General features: G+C 45.6%; 2 protein-coding genes and 1 non-coding gene across 5 annotated transcripts in view; 2 read left to right on the forward strand and 1 right to left on the reverse strand.

The window, feature by feature from the left end:
* The window catches only part of LOC105702198, a 35243-nt gene extending 17036 nt beyond the window's left edge, over positions 1-18207 (forward strand). Inside the window, exons 2-9 of one of the 3 annotated variants that reach the window (XR_001104280.2) lie at positions 6362-7411; positions 12764-13007; positions 14553-14949; positions 15504-15631; positions 16194-16309; positions 16851-16868; positions 17562-17709; positions 17939-18207. Coding sequence is in view for 2 of the 3 variants with exons in the window: in XM_012429578.1 (XP_012285001.1) it covers positions 6362-7411; positions 12764-13007; positions 14553-14949; positions 15504-15631; positions 16194-16313; positions 16851-16868; positions 17562-17709; positions 17939-18035 (2202 nt within the window). In the remaining variant the exon portion in view is untranslated. Of the gene's footprint in view, positions 1-6361; positions 7412-12763; positions 13008-14552; positions 14950-15503; positions 15632-16193; positions 16314-16850; positions 16869-17561; positions 17710-17938 lie in introns of all 3 variants that reach the window. The other 2 variants (XM_012429578.1, XM_012429577.2) reach the window with 2 other exon arrangements.
* On the forward strand, positions 7970-8132 carry LOC111674032. The gene has a single exon (XR_002762237.1). It is a non-coding gene; the product is annotated as a U1 spliceosomal RNA (small nuclear RNA).
* Positions 18208-19005: 798 nt separating the features above from the next.
* On the reverse strand, positions 19006-27623 carry LOC105702181 (serrate RNA effector molecule homolog). The gene is made up of 16 exons (XM_012429554.1): positions 27535-27623; positions 26837-26984; positions 26104-26433; positions 25654-25848; positions 23820-23886; positions 23483-23739; positions 23230-23414; positions 23037-23171; positions 22694-22965; positions 22477-22617; positions 22158-22403; positions 21877-22047; positions 21499-21761; positions 21077-21352; positions 20865-20993; positions 19006-19303 (listed from the first exon to the last, which is right to left on the reverse strand). Exons 2-16 carry the CDS (start codon positions 26956-26958, stop codon positions 19225-19227), a joined length of 2868 nt encoding a protein of 955 aa, XP_012284977.1. The 5' UTR covers positions 26959-26984; positions 27535-27623; the 3' UTR covers positions 19006-19224.
* Positions 27624-27841: the final 218 nt, after the last annotated feature.

Here is a 27841-nt window from a genome sequence, read left to right on the forward strand (position 1 = left end):
TAAAAATATTGATAAAACTTTTCTCCAAACATGAGTGCCCCGAATAATTTGAAACTCCATCACGAGATTATGGAGGCCCTAAGGAAGAACGCGACGCTCATGAAATTTCATTGTTCAAACAAAAACGTTGTATGCATCCCAGGTTAGAGCCAAGGACCACATATTTTTATTTGAAAAATGAAATTTCATAAGCATTGCGTTCTTCCTTAGAGCCTCCATAATCGCGTGTTAATTTTTCAGGATAATTCAGTGCACCCAGTTTGGAGAAAGGTTTTATCAATATTTTGACTTTTTATATATGTATGTAGAGTGACCCTTTCATATCACTTTAACCCTCTGGCTACTCAGAGCGCCTAAAGGCGCCCGACGTTTGGTCCAATATTGCCTGCACGGTCAGACGAATTTCGCCCATATGTCGAAATGGCTCCGTTAACCTTCCTGGATCGCGAGCGGCGAATGCCCAAGTCGAGCTAGTCTTCGTGCCGCGAGTCCGAGTGACGTGACCCGAGGGACTCGGAGATGCAGAATGCAGACCGCGGGTCGAGATGAGTCGGAAGGCGCGGCATGCTTCTCGAGAAGCCTCGCTCCTCGTACAAGCACGAGGCATTTACTTGAAAACGGCCTTGCTTGTTCACTTAACAGATAAAAATCGAAAATGCCCCTCCACAGACAGTAATTAAGAATTCCTCACCATCTCGGTACATTGCACAAGTTCTATGAACTCCATATAATATGAATTTTTCAATTAACCCCCACGTTTCTCCACAACTTCCAATTTTATTTCCACCCTGAATCCGAGCCAGTCGCGGTGTGAAAGATCCCACCGACACCCCTTTAACGATAACCATAAGTGAAAGAATTGACAGGATATTTCTTCGAGACTGTTCATAGAAATATTTCTCTGGCTTAATGAGAGTCCCTTTCCGGTGAAAGAACTGATGGTGTTATAATCATGATTTTTGGCACCGATGAAACGTCATATTTTATTAAAAATGTTAAAAGTATCTATATAGAAGTTTTCGTAAAATTGAGATTTCCGGAGTTGTCGGGTGATCTCCCTTGCAGCCTCCGGATTCATGTCGTAAGGTTTGAAATCCGTACCTCCAGCTCGGAGGAAAGTCGAAAGAGGAAGCGCGACCTTCTTTGGCGCCAGTTTCATGTCACCTTAATTCGAGCGTTATCCGAGCTAGTGATAACCCAGACTCGCGTGACGTGAAACCGCGCGGGGAAAAAGTGAGAAGAGCCGAGCGAGCGGAGAACGCCGCCAAAAGACTCGGAGCACCTCTCGGAGGGTCGACGACGTTTCTCTCTATCGGGCCCTCGGGGTTTCTTGCGGCGTTAACGGCACCGGTCTCTCCTCGCGTCGCCGGCCCTCTTATTTTTTAATTAACCACCGACAAGAACCGGCAAATTGATTTCCGCCGGGCCGGCGATCGCTTTACACGGTAACACGCTCTTCGGCCGGAGACGACCCGAGTGCGGTGCGTGTCTCGCCCGCGTACGCGGAATGTATAATGCGTTTCGAGCAGAAGCTCTCGCGGGTGGCGAGCCAATCCGGACCAATTAGACGGTCCAGCTCTCCTCCGGGTGGACGCAAGCTCATCGGTGACGTCATCGGGATCAATCGAAGAGTCAAGTCGCCGTAATTGCGACAATCTTGGACGCGACTTGCTCGTCGCGACCCGCTCGCGTTCCTGCCTCCCGGATGGGAAATCCAATTATTTCTCATTTCTTTTTTTTTTTATCAATTTTAATTTCTCGACACCCTTCGCTCGGATTGTTGGTAACGCGTCGAGTATGACCGGCATCGGTAGCCCCGATGATTGATACAATTGAAATAAACAAATGGAGAAAGAATAAGTCGACAATAGTAATTGATACCAAACTGATGGGAGATGATTTTTTTTTTTTCTTCTTTTCACTTTGTTCACTTTCATCTCGTTTGAGCTGTGGAGGGGAGTAAGCGTTTTTCTATGCACCTCGATCTTCACGGTGTTATTCCCGGCCGATTGTTAATTAGTGAGGGGCATCGCATGCCGGGGGAATTGAAAGCAGTTGTAATAATTCCATTATCTTATGGTCGAGAAGGGATGCGACTTTTTCCTCCTGATTTACGGTAATCTCGGCAAATGCAGCCGTATGTATGCGCAGCGTGCAAGTTCTAGAGCGCAGTCACGCAGAGGGGCAAGAACTGCATTAAGCCAGTAGCGCATTGCCTTTCTTTCCTTATTGCAATTCTTCAGCCAGCATGTCCGATGTTATTCTTGTATCGGCGACCCGTCGAAGCCGTTGGTATGTACGCAGTCGTATGGCACGTCTCACATATTCCGCTAACTTTTTATTCCGGGAATATTGGAAAGTTTTGGCAAGCCGCCCCGTGGGACTTCTCAGCTGGGATGTTCATTCCCATGTCCTTGTACGGATTGTCTCGGAAAAGGATTTAAAAACGTATGCATATACAAATAAAAATGACCGGCTTGATCCACCTCGATGTAGACGGAGGGAGTATCGTACGCCTTTCAGTTTTTCCAACAATTTATCAAATCGCCATGACCAGAGGGAGCGAAAACAAGACTCGAGAGAGCCAAAGAGGATTACCGCTGAATGTGCCCGTTGTCTTTAACTGTCGAGAATTAAAACCGCTTCCTCTTCTCGCAAGAAGGAGGAGGATCAAAGGAAACTGATCCTACAGGAGCGAGTAACATGCCAGTGGTTTGTCGAAGCCGCTCTCCGTACGCAAACGCCTTCTTGCACCTTAACTTAACACCTCCGTACGTTGCATTTCCGTTTAACACCCCTTATCTTCCTCTTCAGTCCACTGCTGCAGGTGAATTCTCATTTGCGGCGGTTCGACTTCTCCTAAGTCGAAGACCGCAAACTCTGACAATGAACTCGAAGTTCATTTTGTGGATTAACTAAGTGAGCCGGTATCTTCATCCAAGACCTGTTTAATACTTGTCCAGGTACCGTTTAATTTCATTCACACCTATTCAGGTGAGCGAAAAAGGGGATTAAAAAAAAAGGGTCAAGGTGAATCTCCACCTGCAGCTCGTGCTTTATTCTCGCCCAGGTAAGATGGAGTCGGTAAATCACCTGCCCGAAGCCTCGTAGGGTTCGGCTCGATTTTACACCGTCAAGGCTCAAGCCTAGAGTCAACGACACAATTGATTCATTACGAGGGCACAAAAACTCCTCCGAAAGGACCGCGACGAATCATTCATGGCTGCCAGAGCAAATGACCGCCAGATCCTCTCCATCGAGGACAGGACTCGGGTAGTCACTTCTTTTCGTCCTTTCTCTTCGTCCAGGACCACGGCGGAGAGTGCCATTTCGCGGGAGAAAGTTAAAACTAATTAAACTACGGCGAGTCGTTTAGAACGATCCAACTTCTGGCTGGTATATAAACGCTTGTTAAACGCGCTCTTTGCTGCGTGGGTTAACGTCGGCCCACAAGCGCGAAATCACAGCCAGCTCGACGATTGTTTTGGCAGCGTTAATAACAGTTATAAATGTCTCTCGGCCTTGCGAGTTTCTCGACATCTCCGTTTCCCCCCGCTACTCGAGATCCGTATCGGATCGCCAAGGACTGGAAGGCCGTTTATCTAGTGAGAAAATGCCACTCCGTTGAATGGGTCTCCGGGGAGAAACGATCCTTATCCCTGATTACCATTGAAAGAATATTTTCCCTGCGACCTGTCATACAACATCGCAACAATTATACTCTGGCATGAAAAAAATCTTTCCTTCGGTTCACGTAGAAATCTCAGATTTTTTTATATACGCTCCGTAACCTCATTCTTAACCCTCCTTTCCTCCTTGTTCATTCTACGTTTTAGGAAAAACAATATACGTGGATTTCTATACGGAGCGCCGATTTTCTCGAGTTATCCCGGAAGTAGCAACGATCTGCTGGAAGGGTAGAAATATGTTTCTTTTTTTTTCTTTTTTTTTTCTTTGAAAGAACCGCGACGGATCGTTCGGCATCGCGTTTATCGCGGGTGATTCTGTGACCCCCCTTTATCAACGCACGGATCCGCGAGGGGATCTTACGGGGGCTTTCTTGTCGAAGCCGGGGCGAACGATCGCTCGCCCATGACGACGCAACCAGGAAGTCGAAGAAATAACAGATATCGGCCCTCGTGCGACGAGGGGACGCTTCTTTTACGAGGATGGCAACGCACCCCGCGAGCTGCGAGCCGCGACTCGTTCCGCCAGCGAGCCGTCACGCCGCGGTAGTTCGATCGCTGCTTCGCCGAGGATTAGCTACCACCGTTTGCTTTCCTAGATCGCGATAGAACGGAAGCAGGGAGAACTGGCTTGGCGTAAAAAGAGTCGCGACGCGAGAAAAAGGCTGGGATTTTTTTTTTTCTAATTTTTTCCTCCCCATTTTAACATTGCGACGATTTGATGGGAGGAGAGGAAATCCTGCTCCGTTTGGGATCCCATTTGGTTCAAGCGTCCTCGAATTTGCCTAAAAGTTTCATAATATCCTTTGGTACAAGCGTCCTCGAATTTACCTAAATGTTGCATTGTATCATTTTGTTCACGCGTCCTCGAATTTGCCTAAAAGTTGCACATTGTCGTTCGGTTCCCGGATTGTGGATCACTATCCATGATCTCCCTGCATCTGCCGTCACGGCGCGGTAGTTCGATCTCCGCTTCCACCAAGGATTAGCTTCCACCGTTTGCTTTCCGAGATCGCGATCGAGCGGAAGCAGCGGTAACAGGCCTGGCGTAAAAGGAGTCGCGACGCAAGAAGAGAGCACCAGGCTTTTTGCATTTTTTTTTTCCCCTCCCTTTAGAGTCTCGCGATCGTTTGGTGTAATGGCGAGCTGGAAGAGCGACGTCGCGGTCGGGCAGGGACACCGAGTAAATATCCTGAACGAGGGAATAAATATATCCTGAATTTGGAAGTTAAACCTCGAGTAAGATTAAATCTTAATGGGAGGAATAAAATGGGGATCGGAGGAGTAAAAGAAAATCACTCTTTCATCCTAAACCTCTTGAACGATCGGCCTATTGCATTTGCGTTTATCAAGAGTTTCTCTTCTTTTTCGATAAAAAAAAAAAAAGAAACACATCCAGGTGAAGAGTTCAGAATCTTTATGAAGATCGTATCTTTCTTACGATCGCAAGAGAAATCACGGCCGATCCTGTTTTACGACGTGGATCGCCTAGACCTGTATAGGTCCGATTAAAGTGCATTTTCTGCAGTTTCATTGCTTCCTTTCCGAGAATGCGTTATTCAGCGAAGGATTCACGGAGGACACGTACTTCTTACGCGAACGCTTCCGCGATGCGCTAATGCAGGGATAAATCACACTCGTTGACGCATCGATACGCCATCTGTCGATTCGCGATGCGATGAAAGCTCGACAACCTCGAAACTGGGAATGCGGCAAGGTCTGAAGATAATCCATTACCCACGAAGCGGAGGGTCACAGTCACACATTACCAGGATGGAACGGATGTTAACACATTAGCGACCGGAATATTTTTTCCGCATCAAATACCGAGTATCGGCGAAAATAATGAAATTCTGAAACTGGTTGCCGCAAACTTCTATCGCGTATCGTTATGGACGTGATTCACGTCAGCGGCAATCAGGAGGTGGAATTTAAAATGACGTGAATTCACGTCAGCGGCATACCAGGAGTGGAATTTAAAATGACGTGAATTCACGTCAGCGGTCGCGAGTGTGTTAAGCTTTCGCGAGATGGACGTCGACGCTGTACGAGACTCCTAACTTGCGGTAGAAGACTCGTTGCCATTTTTGGTAGTCGCAACTCGCTGAGAAGTATCCCGCGAGTCCGTGCACCGAGACCCGAAGAGAGTAGAAAACATTCCGCATAAAATAGTTTCCAAGAACATATATCGTGGGAAGCACAATTAATCGAGTCTCATCGACGTCGCCCTGTTAAATGACTTTTACATTCGGTCAAATGTATTTTTTTTCTTCTTCTAATTTACCCTCAACATAACCACGAGAATAATTTCCTCGGGTCTCACCCGCGAGTACGCGGGATTTAATTCGAGGTAAAAATCCGCGGTTCTCTTCCATTCCGACGTAATGAATAAATTTAGTAGGTAACCTCTTTTCCAACCGTCTCCGTATTCATGAAGTGTTTAAATATAGCCATCTGCTCCCCTCTCCCCTTAAGCTCTAATTCATATTCGTGGAACAGTTTCGCCGCTAAACGGAGTTTACGCGTATACAAGCTAAGCCGTATATAAAAATCTGGTTCGTACACGGGACAATGCTACAATTAAATACCCAGGATCTAATTACTCCGGTAACCCATCGCTAAGCATCGGATGTCTCGTCGAGATCGCAAATTAAAACCGGTGGTTTTGCTTCCAGATGGAGAACCAGGGATACGAGGAGGACTCGGCTTCGCCTTCCCTCGGGTTCCCGGCGTCGCGCTCGCCCGGCGGCTCGGCGACGTCGAGCGTAGACGCTCACGTCTACGAAGACATCGGCTCGGGCTCGGACGGGGAGGCTGGCTGCGCGCCTCGTCCGCTCCCAGAGCGCGTCTCGCCGCGCGAGCCGGTGGATCGCGCGAGTGGAGCAAAAACCGAGGAGCGCCGCGGCTCGGAGGAAAACCCGGCGCTGGCGCGTCAGTCGAGTGCGCGCGCACCGCCGCCGGGCCCGTTCCACCGTACGTTGACGCTACCCCTGCAGAGGTCACGTGACGTCGGCTTGGCGGACCAATCAGCGCGCGCCTCTATGCGGGTGACCAATCAGGAGCGGCTGGGGCGCTCGGCGGCATGCGGGCCCGCGGTTCCGGTACCTGCGGGCGCTTCTGACGCGCCACTCGCGGCCGACCGGTCGCGGAGCGCGGAGCTCCAAGATGGCGACCCGAGCGCCGCGCTGCGGCAGAGCAGGCGACGCAAGAAGAAGGACTGCAAGCATTGCAAAAACAAGATGAACGCCAATTACGTCGAGGACGCGAGGCGCGCTCGGTTCACCTCAGTGCAAGAGGGCTGCGACTCCCGCCTCGGGGACGACGTTCCCTTGCGAAACGATGCCAAGGGGCCCTCGCAAGCGCACCCGGTGCAGTCTATGCAGCCACTGTTCGTCCTGCCGAACGGCAGGCTGCCCGACTTCGCCGCCGCGGCCGTTCGGACCCCCATGCCAAAGTGCTCCGTCGCCAATAACGCCAACTCCGTATTCTCCGTTTCCAACAATGTAAATAGTACCCATCGGGCCTCCGCGAAGGCCCTCAATTATAATAAGAACGATATAGAGGCCAGGCTCGCCAATGTCGAGGTCTGCGAGGACAAGGCCCTCATCACGCCCGAGAAGAACCGAGGCGGCATGAAGGTCAACTCCATCTACTCGCAGGAGCACTGGAGTCTCAAGGAGGCGCCTATATTTATTACGGATCTTAAGGAACAAGGCCCTTTTCAAGTGAGTACATCCACGCGGAGTGAGTTTACGCGCGCGAACGGGACCGAACTATGAAAGCCTCGGTAAATAAGGGTTATGAGCGCGATTGTTTTATGGAACCCTGGGTTGCGGGCGTCGCGGTTGTTACGAGGCTTCAGGCCCTCGAGGTCGGCGCTTCTTGCAGTTTTACATGTTCCCGGTTCTCCATCCCTAATTACCGAACGGTAGGATGGTTGTACCTTGCGAGGGGCGAAAATCCCGGATGTGTGCACGATTATTTCGTTGACGGAGAATTTGGTTAGCATTTTTCCCCCGCTCCTCATATGGCCTCCAGGAAGTTGAAGCCGACAGGAACAACGACACTGTTCGCTGTACCGTTTGCGTACTGTTATTAAATTCGAAATCGGTCAAGCGGGCCGCGTACCCTCAGCGTAAACTGTCACGGCAACGTAGCGCAGTTTCGCACCAGCACCGCCAGAGGGAGGGTCGCAAAATCGTCGGGGGTCCCTGACGCGGTCTTTCCCGCAAGCGAGTCGTCACGCGGCCCTTTACATAAGCTCGCTCGCCGAGGACCAAAGCATACTTACCTGGCGCAGAGGTTACCGTGATCATTAAGGCGGTTCCTCCAGGGCGAGGCCTCACCATTGCACCTCGGTTAGGCTGACCCTTGCGAATGCCCCTAAAGTGGGTATCTCGGGCGTATAATTTTTGGTAGTCGGGACTGCGTACGCGCTGTCCCGAAATAACAATTTAAAAAAAATAAGGAAATTTTCCCAGTGAAAAAACGTCAAGTTACGATGTTAACGACCCTCTCGTTAACAATGAACTGCCGCTACTTTCATATCTTTTTAGTTTAAGAATTTGGGGAAATGCGATGGAAGGATGCTAAATAAATTACGGACGGGGATATCGGTGTTTGCGGGACGATATAAAATTTGCAAAAGCGCGTTTTGTGTGGCTTTTCATTTTGCATGTACTCCTCCCCCCCTTCCTCCTGATTGCTCTCTCTTCTTTTAATCTTATTTTGCATCCGCGGGACGGAATGAAGTCTTTATGCGTCACGGTGGAGGAAGGGTATTAGCTTAAATTGCGTCGTGTACCCCGTCTCGCGGCGGCGCGCGTTTATTCTCGAATTAATAATGCACGGGGCCTTACGTGTCCCGAGATTGTAACATCTTGCAAGAACGGGAGGGAATGCACATTCAATCGCGATAATCGTTCGACGCGATCCCGTATACGAGCCTCCACGCGTATTTTCGCCGTTTCCACCGGGCGAAAGGGAAGATCAACGGTCGCGGACGTTGTCATTGGCCGTGTTGCGATGTACCTCAGCTTAATCCGCGAGAAAAGCCCGTCGGAATCGCGTACTAGAGGCCATTACAGCGATTTTTCTCCGGGCGTCTCGCTCAGGTCCTACCCGGGTTTTGCAAATGGCGGCCGCGCGACTTTGACCGCCTCGCGATTTCGGCTCGAGGCGCGACAAAAGTCTGTCGAGATCGTCCGCAAAGGCCTTCGGGGGCGAAGCTCTCTAACCGGACTAGCAGTTATCCCCGTTTCGCAGATGGCGGCCACGCGTCTTTGATGTCGCGCGAGAGCCCCCGGGCACTCAATCAGCTCCAACTTCAGAGAGTGTTTACACCGCCGATCTTAATTATAAGCGGGGCTCCGCCACCTCCGGCGTAATTTGTCGCCCCGAGAGGGAGGTAAGCGAGGTCGAGGATGGTTTTAGATGCGGCACCGGAAACCCTCCTCTGGACCGCTCTAGATACCATATGTCCGTCTAACTTCTTCCACCTGTCGCGTCTTAGGGTCTGCGACGGAAACCGGCGTTTATCCGCTCGCCTCGTAGAAAAAACTACTCGACTCCCTTCGCCCGGTGTTACAGAACGGTATCATCATTCAAAATGATTCGACGAATACCGTTCACCGATTCCATTCCTCGGGGGCGTGATATACGAACAGGTGCATGGGAGGGGACCTTGGAATTAATTCCTTTAAAGAAACTGCGATATCGATGTCATAGGTTAGGTCACGTGCTAAAACGAAACTGACGTACTGGAATAATTGATACGATTGAACACGTGATTATGCAAGCCCTAAGGAAGAACGCGATGCTCGTGAAATTTCATGTTTCACGAAAAGAAAATGTCTTTTTTTGTTTCGTACTTGTCCGAGATAAATACAATTTTTTTCTTGCTGATAATAAAATCTCACGAGCATCGCGTTATTGTTTTCTTTCTTTCTTTCGTTCGTCACGTTGAAAGTAGTCGAAATAAAGTGTTTTTCTTTTTTCGCCGAAAATAGCGCTCAGCTGTGCCGTCGTTTTCGGCCGATCGGGTGGATGATCGGAGGCACGTATAACGAGCGAGTTTGTCGTTAGAAGAGCCGTTAACCGAAGACGTCGCGATCGCGTCTTCTCTTTGGAAGTCTATTTTCGGAACGGAGGATGTACGGATGGGTCGATGGGTCGAATAAAGGCCCGAAATTGTCGGTGAAGTCGAGAGTCGCGGTGAAAGGTGTTCAAAAGGGCTCGATTAGGGCCTTCGCGTACGTAGCCGGAAACGTCGCTTTCCGCCTCGGTGACATGTAACGATACGAGTTTAGGTCGCCTGAAATTACCGCCGATCCACGTATCACGCTTGTCAAGGGGGTATCTCGAAAGATCTTGGAAATTTACGTCGCGTTTAGCCATAAATTCGGGGTTACGTCTCGGTAATTGTCCGGAAGTGCTTAAGGACGTATTCTTCGGGCTGGTTCTCACCTCGTTATTGCTTCGAGTATTCCTTAATAACGCATCACTTTGTTACGCGTTATTATGGCGAATTTCCTGTAATCAGCCCTCATTTGGCAATTAAGGGCCCCTCGTCGCCGGAAATGCCGCTTGGATTTTCGCCGCTTTCCCTGGGTCGAACGTGGCGGCGTCTCGGGGAGCGACGCCATCTTGATTTTCAAGACTCAGCTCGACGGCGACGCGATACCGATTATATACCTACCCGATACCGGGAATACTGTCTCCTCTAAACTCGTCCAGCCTTTCGGAAGCCAAGTGCCAGATATGCCCCTCCCAGTCTAGCCGCTTTTCGAGACTTCGCTTCTTCGCGTTACATTTGGACGCGAACTCCTATTCCCGTTGTCTGAGCGCCATGCGCACAAAGGCCGCGCGGAGTTGCGATTTCTCGTTGCGTTTTTATTTCTTAAGTCCTAATACGTATTTTCGTGGCAGTAGATTCGTTGGCAAGTTCCAAGGAAATGAAAGGATGAGTACTTGTCGGTAATTTCATCACGTGGAGTCGTCGCGGTCAATTGCGAAGGGTCTTCGGGTGGGCGCCGCCATCTTGGTTTTCGCAGCCCCGCGATACGGATAATGTCTGCCGCGGAGTCGGGATTTCTCGTTGTGTTTTTATTTCTTAAGTCTTAATACGTATTTTCGTGGCAGTAGATTAGTTGGAAATGTCGAAGGAAGTGGAAGGATGAGTACTTGTCGATAATTCGGTCACGTGGAGTCATGCGCGGCCAATCGCGAGGCGTCTTCGGTGGGCGTCGCCATCTTGGTTTTCGCAGCCCTGCGATACGGATAATATCTGCCCGATGCCGAGAATTATGTCACCTCCAAACGCGTGCAGCCTCTTAGAAGCCGCGCACGGCCTCTCTGATGCCGTGCCAAGTACGCTTCTAGTCTCCCCCGACGTCGGACGCGCCGCTTTTGCGCGCTTTCGCGACTTTACTCGTTACAAGACATACGGGGACGTTAAAACTCGCGCCGTCTGCGCACCGAGTGTGCGCATAAACGCAGAACCGGAACCGACGCGGTCCGTGTAAACAGCGCCAGAAGTCTCCCTCCTCGCTCTCGCATTTTCACTCTCAAACTGGGTGCAGGTAACTTTTGCAAAGATCAATTAACCGCAGCCGAATAAAAAAATGTAATACATATATCGCGCGATAATCCATATATTTTTTTTTATGTTCACATAAACTCTCAGAGAATTTCTCGGCGAGCCGAAATTTATACTTCGGAAGATTTGAGCGGTATTATTGAGATAACGATTTCTTTGCGACATTCGGTCAGTCGATTCTGAGAAATTAATTAACGGGGAAGGGGTTACCTGCAGCCAATGCGACGCACATCGCTGGGCATGGACTAATTAATGCGGTGTATAGACTGATTAATGCGGTGCATTGAACTTAGGAAGCACTTCGTCAATCTCGAAACCAGATGTGCCGCTCCGATCCGTGTACTCTTTTAGCCCGGACGTATTTCATTCTGATTAAAATTAGACTCTTTCCGTGCTGTTTTTTTCTTTTTCTTTTTTTTTTCTCTATCTTCCGAGACTTCAGCGCCATGGTTAGCGCGGTGCGAGCGAACGTCGCAAGATTTCGGAGTCAATCGATGCAAAAGGTCTGAAGATCTCGTAACATTCGACGACTTTGTTTTAAACATCGCCACGCCGTGTTAACGTTATCTGAAAGACATTTCTCATAAACTAAAATTTGCTATCCTTAATATTTTGTCGATGTATTAGTTTAATCAAGCGGTTCTCTTAAAGCTTACGGAACGAAATGTCGCACGTACTAGTAAATACTAAATAGTAAATTATATACAAGTCGAGGATTTATGGAGGAAAAAAAAAATGATAATCTAATGTGTCACAATGTCTCAATATTATCAACCTTCAACTCGATATCTTCTTCCGCGCTTCGTCAGTGCCGATTTAATCGTACAGGTGATTAGATAGGGTGACTCGGCAGGGTGCATTCGAGATTTTCTTTTTGCCGTTTTAGACATCGACGGAACTCCGCGTCTTATCACTGATCCGATTCCCCTTTCAATAAAGACAACAGGCTCGTCGCGAAGCGAGAGCGAATGTGAGACTTTTGGCGCGCAAAGAAATCGTCAAACATCAGTACAAAGGGGAATGCTCCATCAATGGCCGAGGTTAAAAAAGCAGTTCACTTCGGGAATTAAACGTTGCTTCGATAAAAAGACATAAATTGCTTCCGAAAATGCGAAATCCACCCGACGAGAACGATTGCGGGGGTGCGATGATAACGGCGGCGGAACAAGTTTCATTATTGGGGAGAATAGTAGAGGGGGTCCATCCTTACACCGATAGGGTAGAAGGGGTTAAATCCAACAGCATAGTAAGTCATGTCACATTTTCTGTGAATAAACATTTTCCCATAAAAAAAAAATAAAAATAAAAAACAATCGGAGAGGCAAGCACGACCGATCAGCGTTCGCCACGGCGGTAACGATTGTTAAGACGTGATTAATTGTACCGTAGGGTGATGTGGATTAATTAAGGAGTAGATTAGCATATGTAGTTCCCTTATTTTGTGAACGACGGAGGGATAATGGGATATTTGATATTTCAGAGGGCCTATTCCCTTCCCGCGAGGACGCACACCCCGTCCTCGGAAAATCGTCTGAACCTTCGACGCAGCGTCAGAGGGGAACCTCCACCTCACCCTGCGAGGCTTCGGAAACATCGTCACGGATGGACCCTCCACTTCGCAAGGCCACTTCACGAGCCTGGATGCACCAGGTCGATCGTGATGCTCCTGCTCGTGGTCCTAGCCCTGCTCACAATCGGTGGGATCGCACTTTACATAGTTTTCGGTGAGCCGCTCGAAGACGCATCCATATTCACCCCTCCCCTAGTAGCATAGAATAATTTATAAATATTTCTTTGTAATCATTGCTAAATATCTCAAGCGACAGATTTCATATGATTTCTTGTAGATTTCGTTCGAAGATATCCGAAATTATATTTTTTAATTTATGAACACATTGTATTAAAATGATACGAAATGTTTTGTATATCTGGTAGAAAAATGTTATGAAAACACGTGGAGCTAGTATTATATAAATATAATAGGGATAATATTCTGAAGTAAACGTTTTGCAAATATTTCCAAATGTAGGATATTCGTTAAATATACAGGAAATATAGGACAGATATTTTGTGCTACTAGGGTCCTTGAATCTTATCTTCAATGAGAACATGCCGACGAAACGTTTTCGCCCTTTCTGCCGAATTACACATTTCTCTGTATTTTCTACGTGATTTTGGGTATGTCGTTCGACTCTCCATTTCCAATTTATCCACTATTGGAATTTCATCTTCGATAGGATAAGGCAAAAGAGTCCTTATCGACGACGCTCTCAGCCACCCGATCGCAGGGATTCGCTGGACCGCAAAATGCCGCGGATCCAGATATACCGAGTGAAGAGATCGTCCTCATAGAATGAGTGTCCCTCGCGAGTAAAGAGCACCCTCGGATTCGTCGGCGGGCGTAGGCAGCAATTTGCAGTAAAATTAATTGAAATTTTTATTGCCCGTCTCCCTGCCCGGGCTCGGGCTTTGACGGCGCGCGGCGCGAATGGACGGCGCGAAGCCGCGATGCAAAAAGGCCGGAGGGATGCACGCCTTGAGTTCCCTCCGCAGGTCTTTCGCGTACCTTTTTGCATCCCGGCAGGTCCCCGGGACTTGGAATATCTCTCCGGCGACCCTGGCCGTGTTCCTCCTCTTCGGAGAGCCCTGAATATCGCGACCGTCCCGCGTAGCGCCCTCCGAAACGCTCTTCACGGTTCGCACCACCGTGAAAACGGGGATATATCCCGGTCCCGGCGATTACGCCGATGTTTGCCGAGGAGGTGCCTCGACTTTTTGCCTCCCAGAGGGGAACCGGCCACTTCGGAAGGGGATACCGGCATGGTTCGAAGCTTCTACCTCGGATTCTCGGTTTTTCTTAAGCCTCCGCTCGGGACGAGACAATCCAATTACGACCTGGGGACTAGGGCGAAATTGCGGGTAATTGTCCTCGCGAGATCGCTAACAATTCTCCGCTTCGATTAATTGATCCTCCCCTTAGTCCTTTATACGCGAGGCATATAAGAGGCTCGAGAGAGAGGCGAGTCTCTATCGTCCAGATACCGTGGCTGGAATTATTTGAGATAGGTCAGTAGAGGATGCGATACTAGAGGGGTATCGAGGAAGCCATCTTGGATGTACACAGCAGAGATAGTCCGTCCTGTTGCTTATTTCTTCGGATCGACTCCCCTAACGAATGCGTTGCGAAGGGTCTTGGTACACCTGCTCCGTTTTTATTTTAATGAAAGATCGTGCCAGTCGGGTTACTCAGGTGATTTTCATGTTTTCAGAGCCGGACAAGCTGCAGATCATTCAACAGTACCTGAGGTCTTCAGCTGGGAACGCGACGGCCTCGGTGAGGAATTCCTCGGAGGTCGAGCTCGTTTCGGAACCGCTGAACGACACCTCGTCCTTCCCCGGCGCCTCGTTGAACGCCAGCCAAGCGTTTCCGGAAACCACGTTGCCGCCGGAAACGGATGCGGAGGGCACGCGGACCGAAATAAAACCGGAGCCGAACGCGACGAGGTACTGCGACGATTGCGTCGCCGGCGAGGTATGCGTCGCCCGCGTCGACGAGGAGGTCCCCACGTGCAGAGCGGGCCCCGATCCCGCGGATCCCACGGGATGTGCCGGTCTCTGTTTAATCAATAAGCAAAAGTGCCATCGATTGGACGTGGACGCGTTCAGGTTAGTCGAAAACGCGGATTAAGTTTCCCCGGGTGGAAGTTTGCAGGTGTCGCGGGAGATTTGGGTCAAACTCTAGATTGGATAGCACTAAACGTCCATCCCTTTAGAAACCCGGCGTCAAATCGACATAGGTTCGTATCTGCGGATGATAGCATCGTTTCGGGGCTATCGTTATCGGAGGACCCTAATCCAAGGGCGAATTGGTGAGCCGTTGCAGTCTTTCCCTCCTCTCTTGCGAATCTTATCAGATGGATCTCTCTCTCTTCTAATGGCAAGGCTAATCAAAGCTCATCCTGGCAAGTTGATACCGTAAGAGCTGGTATTTTAAGCCTTTGATTAAGCGTTACCCATGATTAACGTCCGCTTGATATCGGAAATGATATGCGGATAGTTGGAACGATGCTACCTATGACCCCGAGGGACCGATTAATCGTTAATCGTCTGCAAGGTTCCAACCGCTGAAAATTGATACTTTGATTGTTTATCACGTAAAGTGGAATTGTTTTTTTTTTTAATTCATTGTCGGTGGTTTAATTGCTATCCTCGGATTTTAGGTGCGTCGAGGTCGAGCATTATTGCCTGGACGACGAGTGGACGTGCTCCAACACTCTCTGCATCCCGTTGACGAGGCATTGCGACGGTCACATGAATTGTTACGACCACTCGGACGAGTACAATTGCGGTGGGTCGACAAATGTGAAAGGACGGTTCGGCGTGATCGAGCTTCTTTCGGAGCTCGGGAAATCGCGGCCAGAAGCCTCCTCTGCCACGACACTATTCCAGTTCCTATCTATGCCCCTCCATTATTGGCTTTCCTACTTTGCGTCTCTTTGTCCGGCTTCCGTTTGCGATTTTTTTTTTTTTTATCACACTCGCTGCCACCGGTCCTCTCATCGGGTTGTGTTACTTACGGACGGCCTGTGCGAAGGTTGCGTGAGCACGGCCAGGGGGAATCGAATACATAACAATTGAATTATGAGAGGGTCGCGAGGGACCGATATTGCGATACGACAAAACATTGCAACTTGCCAAGCATTCATTTCGAAATAATACCGAAATCCCGGCGTCTACTTATCTTGTAAGATACCCCTGACAGGACCGCGGTAAAAAATGAGCAAACGAAACGGAAGAATCGAGTCAAAGGCGCGACGCAAACGCAGCAAAAGGGAGGCTAATAATGAAGTGCCCCGTTTTCTTCATTCAATGTGACGAATGGTGTTTTTTTTTCCTTTCTTCTTTTATAGCCTGCGACTTCGAGACGCACTTCCAGTGTGGAAATGAGACCTCCTGTCTTCCTCTGGACAAGAGATGCGACGGCAAGATCGACTGTTGGGACGCGTCCGACGAGATGAACTGTACCGTAGGTACGAGATCTTCTCAAGATACGAGCACTTCTCACCGTGTACTCTTAATGGGGCAATTATCCGCGTATAGTATCTCCATGGAGCTTCGTTTGCACACACGAGTACTCGCAAATTGTCTTAGCTCACTTGTCACTTGCTCTCACCGTGGGCCTTTCGCTCCTATCGTAGGTAGATCATTCTCTGAAAGGAATCTCTCCACCGGCCTAGTTCGTATCACATTGTCAAGTGCAGGGATTTTAATTTCTCCATTTGCGTTATCTTACATGCGTTAAAGAACGAGCATGTAGCATCCTAACGTTCTCGTTCTGGACCCGAAAGTCCAGGTGATGGCGATGACGAGTACTTAATTCCTTTTCCTTAGAGGGAAAGTATTCGCGAATTCAGGATTTTGTCTCTTCTGGATTCATGAATTGCGCTTTGCATTAAGATCGGCACATTTCCTGAGGTTCCATCGGTGTACAGAGAAAAATCTCTTGCCGGAGGCACCTCGGATAAAGGTTCCCCTCTCCTGGCTAAAGTGTTCTTTTTCTTTTGTAGGTCAGGGTCTTGATTGGTGTGAGTACACATTATTGTTTTCTTTCGACTGCATGCCAAATCTTGCACGTACCCTCGCAGTTATGAGTCGCTAATATGTCGACCTCTGTCCTTGGCTGGAGGAGGTCGCGTTGCCACAGCTTATTGCGTTTCCATGTAAGCACATCATTCTCGTTGACTGCTTCCTCTGAGATTCTCACGCACGTTGACGCAATTTTCTTTACCGCTCATTGTTCTCTCGCCCTTCGTTAGTTCGTTCATCCTTTGTCCAAAGTATCATCCACACAGCGCGTAATCACACGATGGACGTCAGAGATACGAGACAAAGAATCTCGTTTTCTGAACCTATTAAACGAGTAATGTCAACCTTAACCTGGTCATAGAGATCGGAACATTTTTTCGGCGTTTTTTTTTAAGCTACGAACGAAACCGATCGGTACATTTAATACAGATGATGTGCAAATTTAAAAACACTTTCACATCGCTTGGGTTGCTCGAATTGTTTCCGCCGATAGTTAATATCCTCGAGCGACTTACATCGTGCTGGGTGGATTATCGAATAGTTACTAATTATTTCGCTGCTAAATTAAATGCAAGCTTATGCTAGTCAGCAAGATCTTTGGACGTACCAGCTTGCGATAACGAAGGCAAAATGTACTGACATAGAAGAGAAGCTCATGTTTTTTTGTTCCTTTTTTTTTTGTTAAATTACAGCTTGTCCCTTGGAAAGTGAGTTCACTTGTAGCAATGGGCAATGCATACTTAAGGCTCGATTCTGCGACGGATTAGCGGATTGTGCCGACAAATCGGACGAGCCCCAAGGATGCCAAGGCAGATGCAACCAGCATGAATTCACGTGCCAGTAAGTAGGGTCAAGTGTCAAATATATTGCCACCTGTCTGGATATAATTCGACCAAAGAAGTCGCTTTAATCCTTGCAGCGGATTCCCTCCGTGTACCGTTTCAAGTTGTTAAGAGGAAATCCGGCACTTTTTAATATACCCTCATTCGCTTGTTATACTTTAACGCCTTGTTGGAACCCGGTCATTGAGTAAATTGACACCTTCCTTTGTGTTTTCTTCGAATCCCAGGAACGACAGGTGCATTCCTAAGGGAATGAAGTGTAACGGCGTGGACGACTGCGGGGACGGAAGTGACGAGCAGCGTTGCAGGGAACGGTTCGCTTGATTTCCGGGCAGAGAACGCGACAAAGGAATTGGTGCCTCTGCAGAACCTTGTACGATATTCATACAGTATTCTGCATAGAGAGATCCGAATAATATATAAATATTGTATAGGCTAATGGACATTATGTATATTGTACGAAGTAACCGACGGAACAATAAACACGCGAATTTACACACCGACGCGTTCGCTCGGTCGAAAGTTTTCCCCAACTACCTGAAGTTACATTACCGGCCCCATTTACAGGTACATTAATCGACATTAATCGACATCTCTGGTTTCGTACGTTAGCTTTCATCGTTTTTTGCCCCCAAGGGCGGCGCAACGAATTTCTGGTAGGAACTCGCGCACTCGCGATGGCGGTTCCATCTACCAGTCGCCGTTGGCGGCTCACGTACTCGTGATGGTAATACCATGCGGCAGTTGACGGTGGTAGCTTACCTCCTTTTACCAACACTGCGGCAATACGTGAGCCGCCAACGGCGACTGGTAGATGGTACCGCCATCGTGAATGCGCGAGCTCCTATCAGAAATTCGTTGCGCCGCCCTTGGGGGCAAAAAACGGTGAAAGCTAACGTACGAAACCAGAGGGCAGCACAGGATGCGATCGCACGACCCTGCCTGTGAGCAATCTCCCAACTCATCTCTGATGCAAATACATCTTGGATCTATTAAACTAATTCAATCGTATGACGAATTTCTTTATAAAAAAATCGACAGCGAGCTGCCACCGGTACAACTAAACGTATATTGAACGACTTTGATAGTATCCGGTATACACAATGCTTACACAGGATCGGATAGCTTGTTACATCTTGTCATGTGTATGAAAGTGAATACAAACGCATTACCGTTATCACATCGTACATATACGATGTCTCGAAAAGAGACCTCAATTTGGCAATCTTCTACTGTAGGCTTCCTTAACCGTGTACAAATACGCCGATGACGTATTTCAACTTGACACCGCCACTTACAATATATCGTTCAACTTTATTTCTCTTGCAAGTAGCTATACCGTTATACCTGCTTGTCTGGGGAGTGATATATAACATACAAATATCGTCTATTGCTAAACAATAAAATATTACCGACGATACTGGTATGTACAAATTGAACAGGCGTATTATGTTTCCGTTCATCCTCTCGTCTGTCGTCTCTTCATTGGTTTGCGTCGATTGGATTAATTGAATTATATGAACTCGTCAGGTTCTCGGGGAGCGTCGAGATCTCTGTAATGTATGACCGGCCTGAAGTCTCCACCACCGCCACTGAAAATTCGAAAAACAAAGTCAATTAGAAAAGTGGCCTAAGGCTCCAACAAACGCCTTCCACCGTACAACAAAGTGGCGCAATACTATTTAAACCTTATAGCCATCGACAAAAACAAAGTGGCTTTACGTGCAAATTACAGACACATCGTGCAAACACAGAAATGAGGTAGCGGACTTAGCGACAACGTGTCAAGACGTAGGACCAAAGGATGCGAATGGTATGGGGATTCAAGTAAAGAATGACAAGACATTGCACATAAATATGTTTCTTTATTTATCTCGGTAAAAACTTCCTGATCTGTAACGCCGTATAAATCTCTAATTTCTGACCATTACAGGGTGCATCGTCGTCATGTACAATGTATCTCTCGTCATCCCGTGCGTTACGTTCGTCATTGATTTCGAAGGAACGCGACACCGGAATGATTGCATTCTAATCTATTTACGAAGGAGGATTCAAAGCATTATATCGGAGGATATGTTTGTACAGATTATGTAACGGATATATTGTACCCAAGTACCGTTCCCATGAAGACCCGAGTAATTTGTCACTTTTTGAGGCCGTGCATGCATTCAGACCTTGAATTGAAGATCATTTCCGTTTTGAAAGACTTCACGGTTCTTTCGAATACAAAAGAAATTATGAAGCAGCAAACCCCTTCGTTCGAAAGGATCCCCTTGTTAGTTTAGTGTTACATAATCTATATAGCAATCTGTTGACGCAAGAGTCAGTCGGATGGTCAAGCTCCAAACGAAAGCTACGCGTAATTTGAGGGAATTCAAAATATGTCCACGTCTAGATGGTCCAAGTCAGTGTAACTAACAACAGGCCTCTTTGTTGATTCCGGAGCAGCCCTGTAAACATTATATGACCTAATTTGCCAGACACTTTAAACTTCCCTCGTTTTGGCCGTACGTATTGAGAAACATTAGACAGATTATTGTAAAACGGACTTCACATCTATGAAAGGTGAAAATGAAAAAGAGATACGGAACATGCATTGCACGATGCATTAAGGAGACCGAAGCCTCCGGTATTTACTATACACATTGTTACGTGGTGGATTTCGGGCCGCACGTCGCAGACCTTTGTCGAGTCACGGGAGGCAAATGTCGCCCTTTAAAATTCACCTTTAAAATTATTAAATTGTTTCTCCGCGGGTCTGACGGTCCCCGACCCGCGGGGAAACAATTTAATAATCAGAGCGATTCGAGTCCCGAGTCCTTTTTGTCCTGGGTATCAAGTTTTGACGATTTTGTGGTAGTTTTGAGTATTAGCCTCCGGGGATTCATCTAGGATCCCGCCGCCACGTCACAACGTATACATAAATGAAAGCATACGACTGAAGTTTTTTTTTTCACAAATTTTTAAATGCTAATTAAAATTTTTCAAGAGAATGAAACGAGAATCCAAGGGATATATAATCTATTAATGTAATTGTAACTTGATATAATCATGTTGCTAGATTATAACTTTTAAAATTCCCTGCACTTTAACTGCAGTTGTATGCATTTTTCACCTCAATTATTCTGTTATCTTTGATCAAATCTTTCTTACCGTCCTCTGTTGAAACCGCCGCGATTTGAACGAGGCATTCCGAATCCTCCGAAGCCTCCACCACCTCCGCCGAAGCCGGATCCGTATCCTCCTCTTCCGCCACCATAGCCGCCGCCGTATCCTCCAAATCTTCAAGGTAGAAAATTTTTACAATTTAGTGAAAAATATAAATACTCGGGGAAGGCTCAGAAATATCCATAGTGACTACATACCCGCCACAATTGTAAGGTGTGAACGTTTCACGCGGCCCTTCTCTGGGTGGGGCTTTATTTCCTGGATGTTCCGGAAGTTGCGGCCTCTTCGGATCCTTCAAATAGTTGTTGAAGTACTCGGCCTCCGCCTTGACTTCGGCAACCTTCTCCCCGTGTTTATTGAAAATATGTTTGCGAATGAAATCAGGACCCTTGAACTTCTTTCCGCTGAGAGGACACAACCACTTATCCTTAGAAAGCTCTTGAGTGTTTGCTTGTACAAATTTCTCGACTTCACTGAAGTATAATATTAAGGAAATAAGAGGAAAAATTGTGACCCGGGTTCAAAGGAAAAAGAAACGAAAATTGTTTCAGGTGTAGGCGGCATTGTTGAACATTAATTCATTCGTATTAATATAGTAAGAATCGTTTAAAAAGGATACGCTTCGGCATTTTTGGCACCAAGCTTTTCGAATTCGTCATTCGCAACAGTGGCTACGGGAACAAGAAAGACGGACATTTTACTCTCGAAATTACGGCAGTATTCCGAGAGCTCTGTGCTTGAAACTTTGGTAGTCGGTGGGGATCCCCTGACGTGCATTATTCCACATCGGTTTGGCATCTCATCTTCGTTCGGATACTCACAATGATTGTAATAATCAACTGAATGCACTATTCGAAGATATAATATTAATTTGTCGAGAACCTGGTATTAAAAGGAATCCGGATTAATTTTCTTCTGTTCTGGAACGATCACGTGTCAGATCCTAATTGCTTATTATCGTTTGGAAAACTTAGATACTAGAATGAGATATACAAACCTTGATCAATGCGGGGTCTCTTTCTATGGGGCCATCGCCATCACCGCCTAGCTGACCTTCTTCATGATCACCCGACATGCCCAGTAATTCTTCCTCTTCTGCAGATGCTTCCTCTATCAGATAATCGGTTATATTTTTTAGTACTGGATTTTTAGAGGAGAGTCCAAATGCCTGAAAAGGAAATTATACTTTTATGTCTAATATTTACGAGTAAGAAACGATATATGAATTTAAAAAAAGGACGTAATTTCAGATTGCAAATATATATATAATTATATTACCGCCTGTTCAAGCTCATCTGCGCTTTGGGCTGATTTTGCTTCCTTGCATTCTCCGTCTTTCGGAGAACTTTCTTCTTTCCTTTCCTCCTTCCATAAGCCAGCACGGTTGTCCAAATTGTGAACGATCTTCGCGCTTAACTTAATATCATTTCTGACAATTTGTTTGTGAGACGTCAATCCATTTACTGTCCGAATACGGCGAGAAAGATCTCTGTTCACTATAGCACCTAATTCACAGTCTCGAAGCTATACGAAGTTAAAAGATTACGTTAAATTGCAAGAATTAAATGTTGAAGAATTTCTAGAATACGTTACTTACTCTTATATTATTTAGACTCCAACAAATTTCCTTTATGTTTACTTGACGTTCAAACGATACCCAACCCCGACGAAACCATCTGCGTTCAGGTTGTGGATCAGCTATCGCTACACGCAGAAACCCGGGAAATCTCTTGCACATCTGTTAAAGGCGTCGGTTTAAAAGCATGGTTAGGCAAGTTGAAGAATTTTGCATAGAACTATGTTACTGGACTTACGGCTTCAACTTCAGCTTTGGTTATCGTTGGAGCTAAATTGCGTAGAAATATGCTGCTAGTTTTATGAAGAGCGCGAGGTTCTTTCTCCTTTTCTTCGCTGGCTAAATCGATCACTGTCTCGGGCTCGACATTGGCTTCATTCTTCTTTTCATCCTTTTCCTCCCCCTCTTCCATCGGCTCTGCCGTTTTAACTTCTTCCTTTTCCGCGTCCGGAGTAACAGTCTCCTCTGCAGCTTTTTCTTCGGCTACATCGTCTGGCTTGTCTTCGGTCGCTAAGTAAAAGATTGCATCATTGCAACATTATAAAACGTGAAAAGGAAAAAAAATAGTTTTCTTCACTTACGAGTAGAGGGCTTCGGTGAGTCAGGTTTATTGCTGTCACTGTCGGAAGAACTGCTACTACTACTGCTGCTGGAGCTGCTATTACTGTCGCTTCGTTTGCGTTTCTTGGAATTAACTTCAACCGGTTTCTCTTCCTCTGGAAGGACAAAATTAAGTAACAAAAAGTACCGGTAAAAGTTACTTCGTGAACGTACCCTTTTCTTCCGACGGGGGAACACTTTCGGTCTCTTTATTGGCATCTGCATTCTCTTCGACCTTCTCTGGCGTAGCTTCTTTTTCTGGGGTTGGTTCTTTAGCATCTTTTTTCATCTCGGCATCATCATTATCCCAGTTTTCAGATGATTCGATCACAGGTGGTTCGAAAGCTTTCAATAAATGACTAAAAGAAACCATAGATACAATGACGAAACAATATCAAGATGTATTTTACAGTTACATCGATCTCACCTGTCTAATCTTTTGTTTTCATCCGTCCCGCTTTTATCGCAAAAGTCGTCCTTTTCTTTTTTAACAACAACTGTCTCTTTTATCGGTGGTATAGGCGACTTCATGTCCAAAATTTTAAGATCTTCTTCCGTACCACCTTCCAATTTGATTACTACTGCATCCAAAAGATGCAGTAAGATATCGGTCTGATCGGCATCAACAGATACTTTGTCAATTTCATCTTGGTCGAGCATTTCTAAAAACACTTCTATTCGTTTCTGCAGAAAAAAAAGAAAACAACGTCTTTTAGACTTGGGAAGTTATTTCATCAAAATTCATTACAAAGATCACTCAATACCTTGAGAGCAGCCACTTGTTCTTCTTTTCGCTTAATCGATTCTTCTGGATGATATTTTATCTTGAACCTATAGTTTAACAATAAAAGAGGAGAAATTAGATTTAAGCTCACAAATGGGGTGGTAGAAAAATCTATGGTATAAATAATCTGAATAATTCAAATCAATGAAAATTCACTCGAAGAATTGCATATGCAAAGAATGAGATCCGGAAATATTTTTTAGAGAGCAAGTAGAAATTCTCTGCATAACCAATTCTTGGAATGCAGAAATTTAACACGATACATCAATATCAGCAGCTAAACGATCACAACTGTCATCAGCATTTTTATCCCAAGAAATCAACTGATAAATCGAAATAGATGTAAGAGTAATGTGTCTATCACATCACATTGATGAAATTTGCTAATTGAAATAGCAACGAGTAGAGTAAGTACAGTTAAAAAAATCAGTCCGTATGTATTGTTTTTATTTCTATTTTTATGCTATCAAGATATCTTATCGTTATGAAGTGTTCACGCTGCTGAAATTGTTGCAGTACCCAAGTGGGACATGCATAATAGAAAGTAAAATTGACAGCGGAGGAAGCATCTGTAATCGAAGGTCTATTCAATTTTTTTCCAGGACCTTAACAACTGTCTGTATTGCAAATTAAACTATTAAAACATTACAACTGACTGCTTCTCGAAGTCACATGAAGGTGAATCATATGACCTGCAAGGAGCGATCAAATACCGAAGCATGATCCATTGTATACGATCTTATTTAAGTAACATTTGGTGCAACTCTTCGACGTATCCCACCCTATATTGCGTAGTATCTACCTTAACATATTTGTTAAATAAGTACACAATGTGTTGCACCACTTAACAATAGTATTATACGAGTGACAATATATTGACATGGTCAGTTACGGAATGGAGCCTCACCTGTGGTCTCATATTTTTGCTCGCATTCGGTTTTCTCGGTGTTTCAGAGTTTCTACCCTAACAACCCTACAGATTGATTCAAGTTTAAAAGTGATTGCGGGTTTAGAACGCGGTCTAAGCGAGCGAATTTGGGCTTTGCGCGCCCAGCTCGCAAACTGAAACTAGCTGGTTATTACGACAGCTCTGGTCTTCGTTGTTGCGCGTAACGCGAGAGGCATAAAAAATCGAGCGAAAAAATAAACGGACGAGATGACCGATGCCCGAAGTACAGTGGGCGATGGTGGCTGTGTGCTGTAGGGATAGAGAAATCTGGTCACATTGTTAGAAGTTAGCTAGAATCGTATTTACACGATTCCGTATATGCAGTCGATAAACCCCTAATTACACCCATCCTTTTCGTCTAAACTAAGCTGACCACGTTATATTTAATATTCTACAATAGCTGGATGAATAATTTAAACGTGGGGTTCCTTCATTAAAATAAATATCTGAAGTATTTAACAAGTTCTAAACGAAAATGACTTTGCAGTTCAAATTGCTACATGAATGACTGACAAGTTCGGGAAGTATTTGCTTTTTCGTACAGTATGAGAATGAACTGGTTGTAAAAACAGATAACATCATTTATAGAAAGTTTACATATCTCAATCATCATGGAATTAATTACTGGAGTAAATATCTGCATATTCAGCTATTGTAGGTTATTCCTATTTGCGAAAAGCATTTTGAGGAAACTCATTTGTAATTGTAGCAATTGATAGAATGATTAATACAGAAAATATTATAATTTTGTGACTTTTCTTCATCAACTGCTTCAATTACCGCTCAATCTCGTGCGACAAACATATACGTGATATACGAAACCATATGCTCCAGATAAACTCGAAAAAAAGATAAGTCGCCTTACCATTCTTCATCCTTGTGTGCTACGAAGAATTCATTCAGTTGTTGCCGTCTGAATTCTAGTTTATACTCATTGTAACGCTTGATGGCTTCTTCATCCGTAATGGTATCTTCCTGCGTTCCAAGGAAAGCTTTGAAAGTCATCATCGGCGGTTGCGTCTCTACAGCGGAATTGCTATAGTTCCCAGATGCTTCGCGGCTAGACGAAGTTAATTCATAATTATTGACTGTTTAATATCATAAGCATAATTGCAAATTGAAAATTATGAAACAATTTCATCATAACGCGATTTACGGTACCTGAATTTAGCTAGTAATCTTGGAGTTAACCGGCTCCGTTTTAGCATTGTATATTCGTATTTTACTTTATTATGTATATTTAAAAATAATATTGCAGTATTTTCTTAACCTTTCTATACATAAAAAAATAAACAATTAAAGCAGGGAAACCAACCTGCTATTGTTTCCATGATTGCCATAGTGATGGTTGCTATGGTGAGGTGCAGAATAGTGATCTGGACCCCAGGAGCTGCCGCCACCACCGCCACCACCTCCTCCACCACCACCACCTCCACCTCCTCCTCCTCCTCCTCCTCCTCCACCACCGCCACCGCCATAGTAATCATGACTGTATCGTGGTCTGTCGTCCCAGTCTGTACGCATTCTTTTCATAGGTGGTGCCATTTCTTGTGAACGAGCAGGGCTGTAACGTTCACGTCCTCCACCTCCTCCTCCACGATATTCCCGATAGTCTGGCCTTGCACGAGGTCGGCTGGACCACTCTCTAAAATAATCACTACAGTTACAAACCACTTTGGATGTGAACATGTTCAAGCATAAAGAAAACGTTACTCTGGGTTAGATGCTCTCATGATATATCAATATATACATTTCTTAATCACTTTGTGTATTATTGCTATTATGGATGACTGTTTTACCTTCTGATAGACAAAAATCTTGCCATATTTAGGAGGAGAGGAAAATTTGGGGAGGAAAATGCAGGAAAGGTGCTTTCATTATCATCATTGCTTCTATTCCTGAAATAGTAAACACTGGAGAGCATCAGGATTTGGATAAACTCATGATCGTTCATTTCATATTTAGCCTCTAAATTAATATGCATTCAGTTACATATCACTAACATTTTACAGATCTTAATTGTAAACAAAATATAGATTATTGTTTACCTATCAACCCAGTCATCTCTTCGTCGATCATCCCGACGACCTTCTCGGGAGTAAGACTCGGTTCGTTCTCCCCTGAATTTATCTCGTCTCTTCCGATCATATTCGTCATCCGAATCTCCCATTTTTTACAACTACCTTATTACAAATTCTGAAAAAGAAGTATAATTGCTTAGATGAAATAAGGTTGACATAACAATGGGAAACTGTTTTTCATGAATAAAAATACATTTTCACCAAAACTCAATGCGATCACAGGAAATGATATTCATATAACTTCATTTGTAAAGATTAAAATAATGCACAATCACACTTCAGATTACGAAGATGTTTGAGTCTTACAGGTGAAGCTTTTGAATCAAATTTAGGCAGAATAACTTAATCTGGAAGTACAGTTATAATTGAGACAAAATTTCCAGGAATCCGGCTACATAACCTTTCCGTGCTCACGATAGATAACACAATTCTGTGATGAAAAGTATCATGTAATATATAAGGTTACTCAAAGATATTAAACTTGAAAAATAACAGTTTACGTTCGTAAATTCCAAATTTATAGTGCTTAATAAACCATGCATTAATTTTTAGTCACTAAAGTAAAATTGACTTCAAGTCGGAGTATTTGATCATTGCAGAGTCTTTAGAATCCGTAGTCTGTTGATAATATAAGGTGGTATTAAATATGTTTATGGAAAAAATACCTGAATTTTGAACAATTTGTCGACAAAAAAATTCAACGCGACACAAAAATCTACTTCGGACACGCTGAAATACGTCACTCCACCATGGCGGATGTTTCAACCGCCACCGCAAGCGCGTCGCTTCCATGGCGCTGCTGTCGCCGGCGAAAGCGCAAAGCCACTTGCCCGCGGAATTCAAGATACCAAAATTGTCCAGCACAGTAATACTCAATTTACTCCAACATTAGGAAACTCTTAAATAAAGAGACATGCCTAACAGTATTGCTGAAATATACACAACAATTTCAAAAGCATGAAAGTATCCTCG

Source organism: Orussus abietinus, unplaced genomic scaffold, assembly GCF_000612105.2.
Source record: "Orussus abietinus isolate OABI.00-Male unplaced genomic scaffold, Oabi_2.0 scaffold22, whole genome shotgun sequence".
Lineage (NCBI taxonomy): Eukaryota > Metazoa > Arthropoda > Insecta > Hymenoptera > Orussidae > Orussus > Orussus abietinus.